Source organism: Cydia amplana, chromosome 20 (assembly GCF_948474715.1).
Source record: "Cydia amplana chromosome 20, ilCydAmpl1.1, whole genome shotgun sequence".
NCBI classification, from domain to species: Eukaryota; Metazoa; Arthropoda; class Insecta; order Lepidoptera; family Tortricidae; genus Cydia; species Cydia amplana.
This window is the reverse complement of record NC_086088.1, coordinates 11,464,465-11,484,098: the sequence shown is the minus strand read 5'-3', so window position 1 is coordinate 11,484,098 and position 19,634 is coordinate 11,464,465. Positions and strand designations below refer to the sequence as shown.

Here is a 19,634-nt window from a genome sequence, read left to right as displayed (position 1 = left end):
AGCAGCTTTGGATATATTTCTGTGCTACTAACATTTTTTTCAGGGCTGCCATGGACTAATATTTTACCTCGCTTTGTCTATGCTTTTCAGGGAAAAAGGAAAAAGAAGCCAAACCATCGACATAGCTTTAAGCCGCAACCGTTAGTTATCAAAAAACAACCTTACGTGCAGCCGATACAGTACACTTTTGATTGGTTTGGATGATTCTAGAATTTAGAATATTTTTTACCTACTTAGTCCTACTAGCGAATATCTACTCCTAGGGGCTGTTCATAAATTATGTCATCTATTTTTGACCCCACCCCGTAAAATCATCAAAAAATCATGCTTCGAATGACGTTTCCTCCTCCTCTTATGCCTAATAATTATCGATTTGATAATAACCTACAATTTACAACCTAAAATATACAAAAACGCCCCAATCATTATTTTTTACTATCAAAGAATATCCATGCCTGGGATAATTATCCGATATTTGTCGGATAATTGTCGCGATAATTATCAAAGACTATAATTATCTGGATAATTTCGAAATATTTAAACCAATTAAAAGTGTATTTGCAAACTATTATAATTTCAAACTTTATAGAATAAAAAAAACGCAGCAAAATTTCTAAAATAGTGTTACCAACTTACAATACAAGACTGAAATCTACTTTTTGTTTGGATATTATGGCCTACTGAAATCTACCAAAAGCTACTAATGCTACCATGTTACTAAATTATTTATGGTGTGTTTATTCGTGTTAATAAATCTGCTTGTTTGTTTGCCTTTTCTCTTTGCTTACCTTGGAACTGGATTTGTCTATTTTAACAGCCTGCTTGGTGGTATAACCCAGTAAGTATATTTTCTGATTTTTTTTAACAAATACTAACTTTTTTTATCTTATTATTAAACCTGTTTCAGTTGACTACTTGGTTATTTTAAATGATAATGATAAAGTATAGTCGGGAAAACTAATTACTCGTAGTCAGTAAATTCAAAATTACTACGGGAGATGGACAGTTTGCGGATATTGTTCAAAAAAGCCGCGTGGTTACTGACAAATTGGTTTGCCATACTAAAATATGTTTATTATTATTAATATCCTTTTTATACTATTAATTGTAATAACAACGTGTTCGGCGAAATGGAATGTACGAGTATAATGGCTAAGGAATTGAAGAACGAAAATAACATTTAATCCAAATATTTCAGACAAGTTCAACTACGTCACAAACCCCCGCTAGCGCTACTAATAACTGCAAGGAAATTTTAGACAAAAGGCTACAGGTCAAATGGGAACTACAGGTAACACTAAATTTCGTATTTTTAATCATAATTGTAGTAGCTAGTATCTACAAAATGGACTTAGGCTGAGGTCATAATGCTGTGTTTATTATTATTTTTGCCTGAATTTGTCATGTGTAAAAGGAGCATTCCACGAAATTGTCTAACGTTGTCTCCTTCAAACGCGAATTTTCTGAAGATTTTTTTTGTCACGACGGATGTAAAAAACTAGTCGTAATCATCGAAATGAAACGTTGTTTAAATGAACCTAATTAATATACGAAACAAAATGCGTTTCTACAGGACAGCTCATGGAATGCCCCAAAAAAGATAGCGTTACCCTCAGTCGAGTTGCCAGTTGATATTGTACCTACTGTACAAAATATGTGCATGAACATTTAAAGACATTGCAATGTTTGCGCATCTAAAGTAGTGTTGAGTTGCTCACTCGTGAGGCACCTCATTTGTACCACTCATTTTGTTAATTTGTCGCAGTACTTCGTACCGCAAAAATGTCTTACTTCACTCCTCTATTCATTTTACTTGATTCTAAAATTATCTTTCTCCTAAAAGTTCTATTCTTAACCTCCAGAATTGCACTCCAATTAAATGTTACTAGTTATTTATTTATAAAGGAAGTGATGAATACATAAATATGTATATACATTAAATATTTTTGTCGCCGTTGGAATTAATGGAATAGTCGACGCTGAAAATATGCTAGTACCTCACCTCATTTGAAGTAAGACATTGTAACACCTCATTTTAGAAAATGAGGTACTCATACAAACTCATTTTAAATTGATGTCCTACCCATCACTAATCTAAAGACTAAGTTTAAGGATTTTTTTATATTGTTTCGAGGATTTTTTTAACATCCATCATGAAAATAATTAGATAATGTCTTTCCACATCCAAGCGATTGGTCTGCTGTGAAACAATAAGGTAAAATATATTTGTAAATGCATAATTACAGCAATTGTATTTTTTACGACTGTCAATAAATATGAAATAAGAACTAAATTTAATAAATATTAATACAAAGGCATTTTTTTTACATTCTGGTAATAAACTTAAAAAAATAATAATTTCAGTTCTTATTTCAAAACCTGTAACCAAAATAATTACTTATGTTACAAAAATGTAAAGCTATAACTTTTGACCGTAATTTACTATTTTACTGCATCTATTATGTTAGTTGCCATAAGTATACTTAATTCTGACAAATCCATTTCTTCCCTGCTATGAATGAGATTCAAATAAGTGACGCTATTTCCATAAAACTTCAATTTGAAATCAACCTTACCTGAGAGCTTACAAGTCCTCTTTATTGCACAACCTCAAAAAACATTTACAGAGAGACACACATAATAGGTAAATGAAGACAGAGGTAACAACAGGCGATCGGACAATGTGGTACCTTTTAGTTGAAAACGTCACATTTGTAATTTTACGCGTGACACATTGATGCACAGCCCCAAAAAAACTACACTTTAAGTTTGTCATATTATAACAGTCTAATGCTTACATTATTTCCAGGGCAACCAAATACAAATAACGCTCTCGGCGCGTCTAAGGCGGGAGCAATATATGGCCTTCGGAATATCAGGGGCAGAAGGGAGACCTGCCATGCTGAACGCTGATGTGGTGGTTGCTTATTGGGACAACAAGTAAGTATTGTTCACAAAATAATTTGATTGGTCCTTTAAGCCGGATCCAGTAACTTTATACTAATTTAGTTCCAAGTTAAACTTACAATGCTAACACCAAATTTCAACACATTCTACTTTTCGCTACAGAGCGGGAAAACATATTTACGTTATCGGCTACAAACGTAGCGCGTAGCTGCGCTGGTTGTGAATAGTTTATGGTACAGGGACAATCTGAAAGTATTGATAGTATTTTATTATGTTGTCCCTGTCACACAAAATACGGGTTTAAACCCGTGGTGCAGACCGTGGATCTACCGCGAAGTTCCCAGCGTGAAGTTTGTCTATCTGCGTCCTGGCCACTCAAATTCATAGCCTTTCATTTTCAGAGCAAATCAGCCTAAAGTAGCAGACTACACCATAAGCCACTTAGCTCAATGTGACGGAGAGAGAGGAGTGTGCCCCGACGCGAGACTTGGCGGCAGTAACGACGTTGTCGTCGGTCAGTAGATTTCCAGTTTTGTTATACAAGGGATAAGGGATAAGTTCGCCTTTGTACATGGTATACTTTGTTTTTAATTATATCTTAACCTGTCTTATGTACAATAAAGTGTTTACATACATACATACATACAATACTACTAATAGACATGTGCTGCAATACTAGTCTCCGATTTTAAGATCCTTTGCAATATTTCACACTTTGCTCTCCACAATATTATGTAACCTTATTCTTACCGCACCGGCTCACCCAGCCGGGGGACTTTCTTTTTTAACCGTTTTAAGTTACCTAACTACATTTTAGCAACATGTTAATACTTACTTTCTTATTCCATTTGTATTCGCTAAGCTCCTTGCAATAGAGCAAAGATTTCAATAGCAAAATGAGCATACTACCCGCATGGTAAGCGGTGACCGTCGATTATGGATACTTTCAATTATAGGTGTATAATTTGCTCTACAAGTATGTAGGTATACTCTTTTTTTTAATCCACCAGACTATTATAAAATCTCTCGAAAACTCGAATCTACCTCTACCAGTCGTCGGTGGAACTGTAGATACAATATTCCGTACCATTTTAGGCTTTGTTGGTCTCCTAGAAAAAAATACCTTCTACATCTTGAAGCTAAAACTTTTCAAACAATTCCTTTATCCCTTACAGTATCAGGGCAACAGAAGAACGGCATAACCACCATCACCTACCGTCGCCCTCTAGCGGCCAAAGAACCAAACAAAGACAAAGAAGTTCTTACATCGCGCTCGCAGTCCGTGATCGCGGCGTTTGGTCCTCTCAACTCGCGATACGAGGCCAATGCGCATTCCTTTATGGATACTACTAGGAATGATGTGCAGCTTGACTTTGGGGCTCAGGTAATATTTTATAAGGTTTAGATATTTTGGATACAGTAGCAGCAGAAAACTGAACTATTTATGAATAGTCAAGAACCAGTGACTGTGCTTCTGCTGTTATGATATGGCGTGCTGTGTTTTTTAAATATCTATATATATTTATATAGCGGCTTGAAGAAATTATCTGGATTAGTAGCAGAGCATAATATATCTAAAATCTAACCCAATCTTTTTTAGTTTATTGTTCAGACCAATATCTTACTTAGTATCAAGTTGAATAAATAACGTTAGACTAAATAACAATTTTTGGTATTATTATGCTTCTTGTAATGTTTTTTGCAACGGTTTTAAAACCCCTCAAAATATTTATATTTTTCTGGGACTTAAGTACAGAGATTTTTCATAATCAGCACTGCATTTTAACCCAGATGTGAAATTAAGTCTTGTTGTGGGGTCAATCCGGATTCTTCCACCGAAAATTTAAAAAAAAAATCTGTACATTTTCCAGAACGATAACTCATGCATCGGCCTAGCTGAGTTGGATGACGATGGCCCAGCACCATGGCCACCGCGCGTCATCTCCGGCGTCACCAACTTCACCGCTCGCATCGGGCCTGCTGGTGGCAAGCGAGGCTACACTCCCATCACTGGTATGATTACAACTGAGTACAAAGCAGTGCACTCACGTTGCATCTCACTTCCACTTGTTTAGTGGTCGCATAGCGAAAAATATCATATCAGCATCAATTTTCAAAATATACGTTTTTATAATCTCAATGTTTTACCTGATTGCAATGAAATCAGGTCTAGGAATTGTGAAATGCACTGTTGCACTGTGTAGTCGGATCTATCATTTTAACCTTATTTTTTGTCACTATCACTAGACCAAGTATCTACTTGGTCTAGCGATAGTGACAAAAAATAAGGACCTATCTAGGTATAACAGTGTCTACAGAAGTCAGAACCTTAGTTAAAAAATCTTATTGTTAAGTAAGAGTAGGTATCCACCTACTCCCTAAAGAATCTATGTATTAAAGTTCTGGAATGTTGTATTAGGTACGAGGGGCGTTCAATATATAATGAGAATGAGATGCAAACTCTTTAAATATTAGGAAAGTAAATACTGGCCCGTAAAGCTAATCTACCTAGCTGATTGCCATGAAAAAAAAACTAACTGTTTTTTGTTTAAAAATAAAATACGGCGATTTCTTTGCGATGCTATTGAGTACGTTAGCGAAAATGGAGAAAATTGAACTGCGCGCCGTTATCAAATACTTGTGTTTGAAAAATTTTTCTACGGACCAAGTCAATTTAGATTTACGGGACACTTTAAGGTCTAATGCTCCTCCGTATTCGACAGTCGCACGTTGGTGCGCCGAATTTAGACGTGGAAGAACATCGACCATGGATGACCCCCGCTCCGGACGCCATACTACAGCAGTAACTGAAGAAATTGTGAAAAAAGTCGAAAACTTAGTTTTGGCAGATCATCGTGTCACGGTTCGTTTTATTGCTGAAAATGTAAAGATTTCAACGGGGAGCGTGCATAATATTTTACATGAACGCTTGGGTATGAAAAAGGTATCAGCGCGTTGGGTACCCAGAATGCTTACTGACACACAAAAACAAACTAGAGTCGAGATTTGTCAAGAAGCTTTGGACCTGATACAGCAAGACCGGGAACTTTTTTGGCGCGATTTATAACAATGGACAAAACATGGCTCCATCATTACGACCCTGAAACGAAACTGCAGTCTATGACATGGAAAAGGCCATCATCTCCAACTCCGAAGAAATTCAAGGTGGGCCCATCTGCCGGTAAGGTCATGGGCTCTGTTTTTTGGGATGGTAAAGGGGTCGTAATGATTGAGTATCTCGAGCATGGAGCCACTATTACGGGCTCTTTATATGCCAAACAAATAGCAACATTGCGCAATGAGATCCGTGAAAAACGGCGAGGTAAACTCTCGAAAATTGTGTTGTTCCATCAGGACAATGCATCGGCACACAAGTCCGCCGTTGCAATGGCTGCAATACGTGATGCTGGGTTCGATATCCTTAAGCATCCTCCGTATTCACCAGACCTCGCCCCTAGTGATTTCTACCTATTTCCGAGATTGAAGGAATACCTAAGAGGCAAGAAATTTGAAGACGACGACGCGGTAGTCGCTGCAGTACAAGATTTTTTAAGTACTCAAGATGAAACCTTTTTTAGAAATGGAATTTTAAGTTTAGAAAAAAGATATACTAAGTGTATTATGCTAAAAGGTGACTATGTCGAAAAATAAAATTACATTTAATAAAAGTTGTATATAACATACTCATTCTCACTTTTTATTGAACGCCCCTCGTATCTAAGGAGCCTGTGATTGTGACCGTGGAGTTGATATAAATTGATTTATTCGTATTTTCTTTTTCTTACATGCAGACAATGACATAAGTAAAGGATTTTTACCGTATGGTAACTATTATTAACCCTAATATTCTCCCATAATACGTTCTTTTTTATTTGTTAAAATGTAAATATTAAACAATTATTGAACTTATTTTCATCGCAGACAATCATTATTCATTATGTATTAATAATTTTCTGTATTATGCAATGCACTAATACTGAAACGTTTTTTAAATTATTACGTCAAAACCCATGTAAAAGAAATTAGGGTCTCTTAATAGCGTATAAAACCTTATTTAATTTTGAGTAGGTAATCTTTGAAGATTAATGCCATTTATATAGTTTAAAATGGCATTAATGTCCAATATTAATTCGTATCTCTCTACCAGGGCATCCATCTTGGGGCATCGCGTGGTACATCAACGACCAGTTGATCCCGGAGCTGTATGTGGAGCGAGGCAAAACTTACACCTTCATTGTTGAGGGCGGCGAGGATCAGACCAACCCTGCTAAGTATGTCACGTACCTATCTATAACTGGGGCATTATCTATGAAAAGGGACCTTATTGTCGATGGCGCTTACGCCGCACAGCGTCGCGCGGCATTGTATTTATATCGGAGCATCGTTAATAATGGCGTAAGCGCCATCGACAATAAGGTCCCTTTTCATAGATAACGTCACAATTAATCTTTACTTTAGTTGCTGAAGTTACAAATATGAATATTTATTAACACACTAGCGACCCGCCCCGGCTTTGCACGGGGTAACAAATTATACATAAACCTTCCTCTTGAATCACTCTATCTATTAAAAAAACCGCATCAAAATCCGTTGCGTAGTTTTAAAGATCTAAGCATACATAAGGACAGATACACAGCGGGAAGCGACTTTGTGTTATACTATGTAGGTAGTGATATTACAAAAATACGCATTAAAAATATTTAGACATCTAGAGTAGTACCTACTCAACGAGAGTAGAGTCAAATTTGTATGAAATTATGGCGTTTAAATAACACTTGCACTTGCCAACTTAGCTTGGTCTAACTCTAAACACTAATTAATTAGTCCCCAATTTATTGTAGTCACTACTGATACTATTTCAAAATACTATTTCATTAAAAATAAATCCACGAAATTGTATTTTTATTGGGCTTAATTGAAATTAGAAATTAGGTTACTTTCCAAAGGTTTGTTTTTAAAAATACTGAAATAATAATATTACAATTAAATATAAGTACCTACAAGTCCTACAACAAATTTTTAATTTTGAACTTACTACCTTTCCCATATCAGCACAATCAGCAGCGTCACTTTTGAGTTTGACATTTGCTATTGACAAAGGAAATAATGATACCACATTCGCTTTAAAAAACCTACCATGATTTTTAATCCTGTAGTTGTCATTTGTAGACTGTAGTTTTACAAAATAATTAGGTCTAAAACTTTATTAATAATTTCTTTTTTTTTAGATTCCACCCGTTCTACATCAGCGACTCGTCCGAAGGCGGTTACGGGCAGAAAAAGCCAGAAGACCAGAACAAGCAGCGTGTATTTGCGGGAGTGGCGCGTGACAACGAAGGCTACGCTTACCCTACTGCTAGTGAGTTTAGATAAAGAGTTATTGATTGTCAAGACTAAGAAACAAATAGTTTGACAGCTGAAGTAGATGACGCTGCTGTACTACACAGAGTTACCGCATAATTTATGGAGCCGTACAGCGCCATCTACAATAATATACGAATTTGTTGTGGACATGAATTAGATCTTACTATAGCTAAATATTTACTACTGAAGTAATTGACTTTGCTTTAGAATTTGGCCAGCCAATACAGATCACCTATATATCTCTGTTTATTTTAGTAAATGCAAACTTGCAAATAAAGAGATCACGTTTGCTGAGCTCTGAGCGAAGAAATTTTGACATAACCGTAGTTTAAAATGTTGGTTTACATTTCAGTCGGCCGCTACTGTGAATGGATACACAAGACGACGGACCAATCGGCCGTCTCTGACACTTTCGAGGCCTATATGAAGACTCTACAGCTGGAATGTAATGAAGGCGAGCCAGGAGTACTCAACTGGACAGTAGCCGAAGAAACGCCTGATCTGGTGTATTATCAGGTGAGTACAGGAATTCAAAACCATTTTTTTCCTTAGGCCAGAGATATTATAAGCGACACTGGTAATCGATTTTTAATAAAAAAAAAATCAGACAATTATCAGTCCATATTTTAAATTAATAAAATTAAAAAGTGTTCCGTATATAAAACTTTTATCACGAAACACTTATATAAACTGACTAGCGCTTGGCAGTGCCATTTTATTAGCCTCAATAAAAAGTAACGACAGAGCCTTAATTTTATTAATCTAACCAGCGCTAAATTACTTATAGGTTTAACACTAACTTTATTGAACAGCTTATTTCAATGCATTATTTTTATTTTACGTAAGTTTCAACTTAGTGATTGTTTAGTTTCTAATTTGTTGTCACCATCTTGCTATCACGAATGTAGTTAAAAACCCACTGATTATGCTGATTCCAATTGAAACCAAAAGTGACATAAGTCTTTCATCCATGGTTTATGTTTCTTAGGATTTAGCATATTTAATGACACGTTTTGTTTTTAAGCAGTTGCATTGCAGCGTCATCTGCGTTAAGCTTTGCGCGATTGTCCTCATTGACATGAACGTTTTAGTATCCTAATTCCAAAACTACTATTTTGTTCCAGTGCTACACACACAATAACCTGGGTTGGAAGATTCATGTACTTGATCCAGGGCAACCAATACCACTTCCAGGAGATCAAAGGGCTAACTCTGCTGCTGTATACCTACCAACGGTTACAGCATTGATTGCCATTTTAACATCCTTTTACAATATTGCATCAAGATAAGATTGCATTGCACAAATAGCGAGCTCTGTTATAAAAGTGTATGAAACAGCAGCTATTACCATGATTATCTCAAATTGTAAACTTTGTGATTTTCAAATTAAAACTAAATGAAAAAGATTTGCTGTTTCATATACGTTGTGGAGATTGTGATATATTGTTGGGATATTATTATAATATAAGAAGTAACAGAGTTCGCACGAATTTATGTATGTACAGGTGTTTTTGAATTGGGTAAATAATGTCAATCAGAGTTAAATCAATTTCATATCAAGTACATTCTATAAATTGCATTTTGTGCATTTATCTTTACGATTTAGCTTCAAAACATAGAGGAAAATCAATAGTTTACTATTGTAATAAATGAATATCATAGATGTAATGATTATACATTTGTGTATTTACATTTTACGGAATTGAAAAAGCTTACGGCTTGACAATAATTACATTTTAATGATTTAAGTAAAAAAGCGTCACAATAGAAACTTCGACAATAAAAATCGACTAAATGTATTAAAAATAAGTAGTTAAGTTAAGATTATTTTAGGTGCATGCCTCGTGCTTGACAATATTAATAGATTTTTAAACATTTTGTATAACAACTATACTTTTATTATTGTTAATTAAGTCTACTATTGTTAGTATCAAATATACTTATGTGACAATAAATGGAATCTAAACCAATTACTACATTTAATACCTAAATATGTAAGAGTGCAGCGTTCGTGTTTTATGCAATATATATTATATATTTTATAAAGATATCAAGAGAAGTTGATCATCAAGAAAAAAAAACTTTTACTGAGACGATAATTAAAATTTACAAGAACGCAGTTAGAATCAACTAAATTGACTTTTAAATTAATATCATTAGATGTGTAACACTGTACGAAATCGAAGGGTTACAATTTTCCGCTGCAGCCATAATCAATTTATAATTATTATTATTCCTGTATCAAAAATAATTTTATATAACAATAAATTAAGTATAGTGATGTATATTAGGGACATAAACATATAACCCCTTTTAAATGATTGGAGCGAAGTCTTGAATATCTAAAATAAAGTACTTATGACATACCTATGTCTGACAATAAAGTTCGTCTTCTAAACTGATTAGGAATAACAATCTTTATAATATATACACATACAGCATGCTGTTAAACCATTAAGCTTACATCCTGGAACTGTAATTAGTAAATCAATTGTTGTCGTACAGATTTTATAATACCGAGAGTGATGTTTGGAAGATGTATTTGCTGTGAAAAGAACAAAATAAGAGACAATAAAATAAATTGTTAAATTTAGTATTTATGTAAATTATTTCTAAAATATTTTACGAATGCCTATCATACTTTAAATTTTAAAGTAGTATAAATAAATTGTTGCTTAGTAAGACTTATTTTACCTGGATGGCCTCTGACCATGCTAAAAAGTTTTCTACAAATAGTGCATCATTATTAGGTCGTCCAAAATAGTCATAATTTGGATTAAGTCAAACTATAGGAGGTTTAGCTATAGGACATTTTCAAGTTACCAAAATGTGGATTGTTTTGACCTAATAGGTACCTATTCATTATTATAGTCTTGAATTACTTCATATGTACTGAATGTTACTCTGACAATAAATTTGAAATCGTCTGAATAATAATATCTCTATTATAAATAAAATTTGAAACTCATGTTTTGTGTTTACGAATACTATTTTAGAGAATTGTTTTCATATATAAACGTTTACCTATTAGATATGCCTAACGATATCATAAGGGAATATTTAGACAATAAATACTAGAAAGTAATTTTAAATAATTTTACACTTCGTAGTCGTAGATGTTGGAGCACAAATTTCTGTTAAATATAAGATTTTTTATAGTAAGTAGTTAATTAAATTTGTAACTAAAAATAAAAAATATAAAAGTTTTCAATTAATGTCAAAGGCCTATGCTTTATATTGTGAAGTGTTTGTGCCTCTGACGCAGAAGTAAGGTATATTTAAAGTTACTAACAGCAAAACGGTGCTTAGTTTTGGTTTAATTTATCTCAAAGTTATTTACTAATTTGTCTAGAATCTAGATAGATGCTTGAGCTTCGTACAGGACAGTAACTAACATCATCGATATAAAACCGTGGAAATTAGAAATGAAAATGTAGTTGATTGATTTATTTAGTATTTTTAGAGTTATAAAGCATATACATTTACATGGTTTTACTGCTTCATGCCAGAGGTTCGTGATTTTTTACTATTCTATTCCATTTGGATACGAATACTCATAACAGAAATTACAATGATCTTTTATAATGAATCAATAAATAAATCAACCTTGTCAATAATAAAAGCAAAATCTGTGTTTACAATGAACCTACATAATAAGTGATACTAAAGACTTTTTATTCTGTGAATTAGATATATTTATACTTTTTAAACGCTAGAAGATTTTTATTATGATATTAAATAAATGAACATTATTTTCACTAGCCCCTTCCAAAAATAATTCACAATTATTTTTAAACGGATGCTAGGTACCTATTGATTATTGTGCCGTGATAATGTTAAAAAGATTGAACAATAATAATCAGAATCAGAATCAGAATCAGAATCAAGTATTTTATTCGTGATAAACTTAAAACTAAAATTACATACAAGAGTATAACTAAAAACTATAAATATTCAAAAACTTGGTAAGCGTTAAAGTTTACCACGAAATGGGCTCGCCTCAGCATAATACTGACCCGAAAGTCAGCGCTGATCTTCCGGCGAGACCATTTGTGGGTCACGATCGCAGCCGTACGACACGGCCCTATCATAAGCTGAACGCAGCCTTTGCAGCAGCGACGGGCGCCATCTTGTCTATTGTCTGTGGCAGCAGCAGTAGCTGAGAATGACATTTTGACAATGACAAAAATGGCCGTGCCGTACAACGTATAATCTCATTATTCCATCACAGAAACGTACAATTACAATACTTACTAGCAATAGCTATTAATATTTTAAAAAGAACTGGCTCAGTCGCTTTGTTTAACTGATAATTTTAAACAATTATATTATACTTACGTAGTTTTGATTTACGCTTTTTTATAAACTGTTGTTTTTTACATGTAAAACAAAAGACAGCGCATCTTTAAGTTATAATAAAATAAATCCTGACCAGTAATATATGATCATTGTCAAGAGGGCGCTGTTATTCTCATGTATAGGGTGACAGTTCAGTATAATATGAAAAAAATAGTTCCAGTGAAATTCCGCAACATGGCGCGTGATCATATATTCGAGGTCGGGCTTTAGTTATGGATGAAGCTTATATTGTAACAGCGAAAATTTAAATTAGCCCGTATGAGCCTCCAGTTTTCATTAAAAACTAGCAGCTATTTGCTGATTTTGATAACTGTACATATTTATCCTAAGTATAGTGAACAATACTGTTTGGCTACTCATTGCTGTTACTTGTGTAATTTATGATAACTTTGACAATAAACACCTTTTCCTAAACTAAAAGAGAGTTCTTATTCTCCCTTTGAAATAGTTAAATCACTTAAATCTAAGGACCAAACCGCGCTGCGTCTTACGTTACGTAAGCGAACAATTCGCGAACGCGAAGCGAAGCGGCGCGGCGCGGCGGGCCTACGGCGTTCGCGTCCGCAACGAGATCGTCCACCACGTAGGACACTTCTATTATAGAAGTATAATAGTTATCAAAGGATTGATTCATCCCGCGCCGCATCGCTTCGCTTCGCGTTCGCGTGTAGTTCGCATACGTAGTACCTACGTAGTACGCTGCATAAAACGTAATTAGTTTCGTTTTAATTTGCTTTAATGAAAAGTTTGGCAGTTATGCACAGGATGACAACTGCCGGTGCCATATATAAAGTAATGGTTCATAAGCCTGTAAACGATACCGACGTCCAACACTATCAAACAGTAGCAGACGTAGCAGTGCTCTGCCAAAATTAACATTACAAATTCTTAATAAAACGGGTACCAATATACCTACAATATTTCTTACACGACAATTAAACCTACAATAAAGTAAATACCCCGTTTTCCATTTTAGTTTGAAATGAGTGTATTAAGAATATTCATAAGAAATCAGGAAGTTTTTTTTGGAGGTCGGCTTAAAACAACCTCTGTTCATGAATGAAAAATTCAAATGACAAGTATGACAACCCAAAATCTACCAAAATGGTAGAAAATTTGTTACGCGTCGCTCGTGAGAAACATTGCGGTCACTGACTCATGTTTCTTTTCTTTAGTTCGACTTTTCTTATTTTAAACTTCAAAATGTGTTTTTGTTTTTATTAATATTAGACAAATGCATTCAGAAATCGTTTACGGTAGTGAAGCTTACTGTGTCGTAATTTGAAAGCGAGTGAAACGGCAGCAAACAGTTGCACTGCACCTGCTCTGTTTTTTTTTCCACAGACGGAAATACACAACAAGCTCTACTATGGCAGAAAAAGTAAGTAAAACTGTATTTTATGGATTCGTTTTTTAATAAAACCTCTTTCGTTGAATTTTTAAGCAACTGCCTAAAAAGTTCCCACGGTTTCACACACTTCACATTGAAAAAAATTCACACCTGCTTCTGTCATGTTCAATCATAATTATTTTGGTTCGTAATGAAATTATAAGTGTTTCTCTAAATAAATAATTCAATAAATGGTATAAATATAGTTTTGACGTTCTAAATCAAATTTGTGACGTGAAATTATGAAATCATGAGAAGCCATGTATCAGGTTAGGCGCCATGAGTAAAATTATTTAGATTATTATGAAACTAGTAGTGCTTTCATTGTATTATGAGTAATTTATCAGTTGTATTTACAGATATAAGAGTTCTTGCCTTTGTGTATAATAAAGACAATCTTCCCAACACAGTTATTATATTCCCCACATTAACTTTATCCAGACAATTAAATCACTACCTACTTATAATTTATTGGCTTCACACTTGACATCTAGGGCCATGTTGCATAACAAACTACAACTAATATTACAAGCGGAACTCCTTTTTTAATTAGTGAAATTACAAAAGGAGTTCCGCTTGTAATATTAGTTGTAGTTTGTTATGCAATAGGCCCCAGGTCACAATATCCAATATTGCTAGCAAGATTCACAATAGGCAGTGTCTCTCCAACTCTACCTAAAGTCTTCCCTAATTTTTAACCAGTGGATTGAAGTGTTTTACCATGGCTTGTGAAGAAAATTAGACCTAGCTCTGGCTTGGTAAGATTGTTGTATTATATTTTTAAATGTATATTTACAGAAGATCCAAGAAAACCCTCTGCCCGAGCCAGCGGAGCCCGCCCAACCCAAGCCAGAGCCAAAGCCCCGCTTCTGCATGCCGTCTTTCACCAAAACCCCGCCGCAGGATTTGTATAGGCAGCTGTTGCCGGCTATGCTGTTCTTGCTGACGTTTGTGACAGTTATGACCATGCTGCTCACATATATGGACACTTTTGGTGAGTTTTCCTTGAATTTACAGTTAATTATTCATCTTGTTCACGGGTAACTGAAGAATATCTAGGAGACCGAGCATTGCTCGGAGAACATATATATCTCAAAAAGCGCGTTTTCCCAGAGATAAGACTTAGCTAGATCGATTTTTCGCCCCCGAAAACCCCCATATATCAAATTTAATCGAAATCAGAGCCGTTTCTGAGACACCCGAAATGCACCTGAAAGATATAAACAAGAATTGCTTGTTTAAAGGTATAAGATGCATGTCCAAATTGTAATGTATTTATTTTAATTTGCGATTAAATTTTATTGTAACTGTGCATGTTTAACATCCAACAGATCCTACTTGAATAAATTGATTTTTATCTTTATCTTTATGTACCTAACTGCGTCGAAATATCAGGAGCTCGAAAACAATACAAAAGGTTTTTTTAAATTTGATAAAAGACAAAAAAAGATATAAGCGTGACAGAGTGCTCAGAAACAAGACAACAAAAAGAATTTTGATCCTAACACTTTATACTTATGTCTAGACCCATTAAGATACTATTAATTAAAAAAATGTCTACAGCGAGAGGAGCCCAGCAGTTCCGGCTGAACATGAGTCGCGACTACGAGTTAAAGATCCCTCAGGAATCCGACTACCTGGTCGCCTACGTGCGCCAGTGGCACCTCGGGCCGCGCCCCAACAAGGAGACGCCGGCGCCCATTTACACTGACCAGGCCAAAGTTCTAGACCAGCTGCTTGGGGAGGTGGTAAGTATCTACTCTTCGTTTTTTGTCTATTGGGTCACTTTTTCCATGTCTCCTGGGTCACGCTTCAATATGCCTTATGGAGCACTCTTTTGGGTAGCTTTTCAATTCGCCTGTCCCCTGGGTCACTAAGGCTATGTCTCCTGGGTCACTCTTTCGTTAAACCTGCCTACTGAAATACTTGAGTTAAGGTTGTCTAAAGTGAATCCTGAAGAGGAAGAGTCATCATAATTATTTCTAGAGAATATATCATAAAAAAGGAAATTATTATGTAGACATAAATATAATTATCACTTTTTCATTAAATATTTATTTATTTGCATAATCATCTACATTACATTACACAGATGTTATTTGCAAAGTAAGAGGCACTGATACCCTGGTAGGGCATAGGAAATATCTTACAGACTCACATTAAATTTACATATTATTACAAATAATAATTAATCGAAACATTCATATACAATTCATTAGTAGTCTTTAAATAATGTCATAACAATTCCTAAGTCATTCACTAAGTTGACATGCACCTATGCATACCTACATTAAATTTATTTATGTATGTTTCAGTACAACGGCACATTCGTCGAAATCCTCCCCCGCGGACACCGCGACCCTACCACCCTGTATCTCGAGGTTGAACGGGGTTGGAGCGGTCTGGCGGTACGAGCGGCCCCGAGGGACCATTTAGAGCTGGGTGGTTCTGCAAGGACCCTGAACGCCTGTCTTAGCCCCCTCGACCATCCTATACAGGTACATTTCAAATATCAAATATCAAATATCAACATTTATTCAGCAAATAGGCCACAAGGGCACTTTTACACGTCAATATGGAATTTACATACAGCAAAAAAAAACACATCAATAATTATAAAATACAACTAAGCCGTAAATATCAAATCAAACTAACATAGAGATGTATAAAGCCTCTAAATGTCGAATTATAAAAAACGCAATAACAATAGTATTGAAAAAAAAACACAAAGATACAAAAACTATAATCTAAAATTATTTAGAGATGTAAATGTCTCTATGTGTCATCCTAACTAAAAGATTACAATATATAGTAGTTAATCAAATTATCCGTAGAGATGTATAGGGTCTCCAAGAGTCAAAATCCTGTATACCTAATTAAAACATTCATTAAATTAAAGAAAATGATAGTAAAAATAAAATAGCATACGAGAACCGAATGAGGTGTGTCCATGTAATTATACTCAAAAATAAAGTTACTAAATATAATAGCTCGTGTTAGCTTAAATAGACCAGTCTCCACAAACAGCACCCGTTCACGAGTATTTAACACACTAAATACCAGGGCAACCCGGTGGACTTGTTCAACCTAGACAACAATGTCGCCCAATGGATCCAGCAATTGGGCGTACTGCTATAATATATATACCTGTTACCAGTGTTACCTATATCATAATGAACGATTGTATTTTTGCCATAGGAATAAATAAATAAAACACACTGTATCTCGAAGTGGAGCGTGGCTGGAGCAGTCTAGTTGTCCGAGAGGCCCCAAGAGATCACTTAGAACTGGCTCCGTAGACAACATGCCAATCACTAACGCTACGTAGCGAACGAAACGCAACTGTCACTGTCGCACTAATATGGAAGAGTGATAGACACAAAGCGATTCGATGGCGAAGCGCAAGCGATCTACACCTCGGCTCGCCTGGGTGGCTCTCATAAATGATCTAGATAGAAAAATAATCTCTGATTCTCTTTTTCATATAATTTCTCTGATGCTCTCCGTTATGCTTTCTTTTTCTTTCTATAAAGTTGCAACAAGATATCTATTTTTATGGGAGAAATATATTCAGCGGTATGTTTTTCAGCAATTTATGTTCATGTTTTTTTTTTGCAGGTTCCCTTCAACGAATCGGATGAACACGATACCTTCTTTAGGTAAGCGATAAAGTTATTAATATTCTTTACAGTACATATGGTGCTACTTTCCCGCACTAGTGCGGCAATTTGAACTTTCCGTGTCTATGTCGAAATTTTAAAGGGCCATATGTACTGTAAAACTTTCTACGATACACGTGCGAATAGGTAATTCGCAACTCGTGTCGATTTAAAACACTCCCTTCGGTCGTGCTTTAATTTATCGCCACTCGTTACGAATTTCCTCTTTTCCGCACTTGTATCGTAAATAACTTATTTCAGTTTGCTCTTATGAAGTCATGTCTCCTGGGTGTCTAAAAAAATAAAAAATGCTTATTGTTAAAATAGTTACAGTATACACAATGTTTCATTGTTCTGATGTCTTCATAAAAATCTGTTACTTGCGTAAACTAGCTTAAGTAGGTACGATATGTTTGTAATGCACAAATTATGTAATGTAAATTGCATTTAATTTGTGAGCCATTTTATTTATTCATTTATATGAGCCTAGTCCCACTGCTGGGCAGGCCTCCCTCTTCCCTTTCCACGTATCCCGGTCTTGACCCGTGACACCAGTTCCTGTCAAAGGCGCTATAATTATATATACATTTTCTTTTTTTTTTCACCAGGTCCCGCGTGCTGTGCTTGCCGCTGTACACGGTGCTGCTCGCGGCGGAGGCGACGCGCGCGCACTACGTCCTGCTCGGCGGACCTCCGCACCTACATCATGTGCCTTTCCACAAGGTGCAGCTGCAGGTTGGTGTTACATTTCGCACTTTTAGATTCCACACGTAAAAAATGAATTCGACGGAAATTTGGTAAATATACAATTAGAAAGCAGTTACAATCCTTTTAGATTTTTAATCCACAATTTTTTTTGCGATGTTTTTAGAAAATTGCGAATTCCCACGAAAGAATTAATGATTTTCGCAAATTGTATAATTTGAAAATTCCCAATTTTTGCTCGTTTTTAGAACCATCATTGGAAAATAATTTTAACGGGCGCCTCTATCCATTTAAGGTTTTCTTTGGTGTCTTAAATCAACAACATTTATATTGTCAGGTAATCGAATACCGTTCTAACGACGCCGGCGCACGCAACCAGACGGCGCAGTTCCTTCTCACCAAGAACTACACTGTGGCAGCCACCTTCCCGGATTCCATCATGTTCGCCCTCAACCACTGAGTGAGTTTGTAACTGTCCAATCGCATACATATGTAAAAACTAACTATTGTTTGATGTCTCCTGGGTGACCCCCGAAAAGTATCATTAAATAAATGTTGTCTACTCTAAACCAGGGATGTTGCGGACGCAGATTTTTTGACATCCGCGGATGCGGATGCGGATATTTAAAGGCTCACATCCGCGGATGCGGATGCGGATGTCAAGATAGGTACTTAGAAAACATCAAATATTACATTTTTAGTATTTTTTATTTAAAAAAAAACGAAATGTTTAGTATTTGAGGAAGAATATTGGTGCGTTATATTTAATAAACAATTAAACAGTAACATAGCCGACTTTTCTGGATCTAGCACTTACGCCGCCGCTAAGACGTTCCTATACCGACTTTTTCGACATCCGCATCCGCATAAGCTCCGCATCGATTTTATGCGGATGCAGATGCGGATGTTGAAAATAATGCGGTAGTTTCGCGGTTGCGGATGCGGATGCGGATGTTCGCAACATCCCTGCTCTAAACATTGCAGTACCATACATCACGTAGGTACAAAGCAACTTTATGTAGCTATATCATAGCTGTCTCCTGGGTCACGGAGCGGAATAGCAAAAAAAGTTGGTCTAGAACATTCTACTTCAATATTTGTATGCGATTCGACGTTAAAACAATGTTTTGTGATCTTTATAATAATAAATAGGTATTAATCTCAAATTATATGAACTACACAAGGAACATTTTCTGTCAAGTGCCTTAGGATTCAAATAAGATAGTTTATACACATTTTAATCAAATCTG

At 35.3% G+C, this 19,634-nt stretch overlaps 2 protein-coding genes across 6 annotated transcripts in view; both read left to right on the top strand.

Annotated features, from left to right (window-relative positions):
* LOC134657627 (protein Skeletor, isoforms B/C) overlaps positions 1-9,934 on the top strand; it is a 55,539-nt gene extending 45,605 nt beyond the window's left edge. Inside the window, exons 8-18 of one of the 4 annotated variants that reach the window (XM_063513190.1) lie at positions 818-838; positions 1,199-1,291; positions 2,810-2,940; positions 3,309-3,421; positions 4,083-4,291; positions 4,779-4,920; positions 6,699-6,731; positions 7,055-7,178; positions 8,136-8,266; positions 8,624-8,787; positions 9,396-9,934. In XM_063513190.1, the coding sequence (XP_063369260.1) occupies positions 818-838; positions 1,199-1,291; positions 2,810-2,940; positions 3,309-3,421; positions 4,083-4,291; positions 4,779-4,920; positions 6,699-6,731; positions 7,055-7,178; positions 8,136-8,266; positions 8,624-8,787; positions 9,396-9,560 (1,326 nt within the window). In that variant the 3' untranslated portion in view covers positions 9,561-9,934. The remainder of the gene's footprint in view (positions 1-817; positions 839-1,198; positions 1,292-2,809; positions 2,941-3,308; positions 3,422-4,082; positions 4,292-4,778; positions 4,921-6,698; positions 6,732-7,054; positions 7,179-8,135; positions 8,267-8,623; positions 8,788-9,395) is intronic. The other 3 variants (XM_063513191.1, XM_063513192.1, XM_063513193.1) reach the window with 3 other exon arrangements.
* Positions 9,935-13,747: 3,813 nt separating this feature from the next.
* On the top strand, positions 13,748-18,882 carry LOC134657505 (protein Star). Of its 2 annotated transcripts, none has more exons than XM_063513079.1 (7): positions 13,748-14,011; positions 14,819-15,014; positions 15,584-15,768; positions 16,336-16,518; positions 17,639-17,679; positions 18,288-18,414; positions 18,722-18,882. In XM_063513079.1, the coding sequence occupies exons 1-7, from the start codon at positions 14,000-14,002 to the stop codon at positions 18,842-18,844; spliced, it is 867 nt and encodes a 288-aa protein (XP_063369149.1). In that variant the 5' UTR covers positions 13,748-13,999; the 3' UTR covers positions 18,845-18,882. The 2 variants fall into 2 exon arrangements, with proteins under 2 accessions (XP_063369149.1, XP_063369150.1); XM_063513080.1 differs by lacking the exon at positions 13,748-14,011 and adding an exon at positions 14,133-14,289.
* The last annotated feature ends 752 nt before the right edge of the window (positions 18,883-19,634 follow it).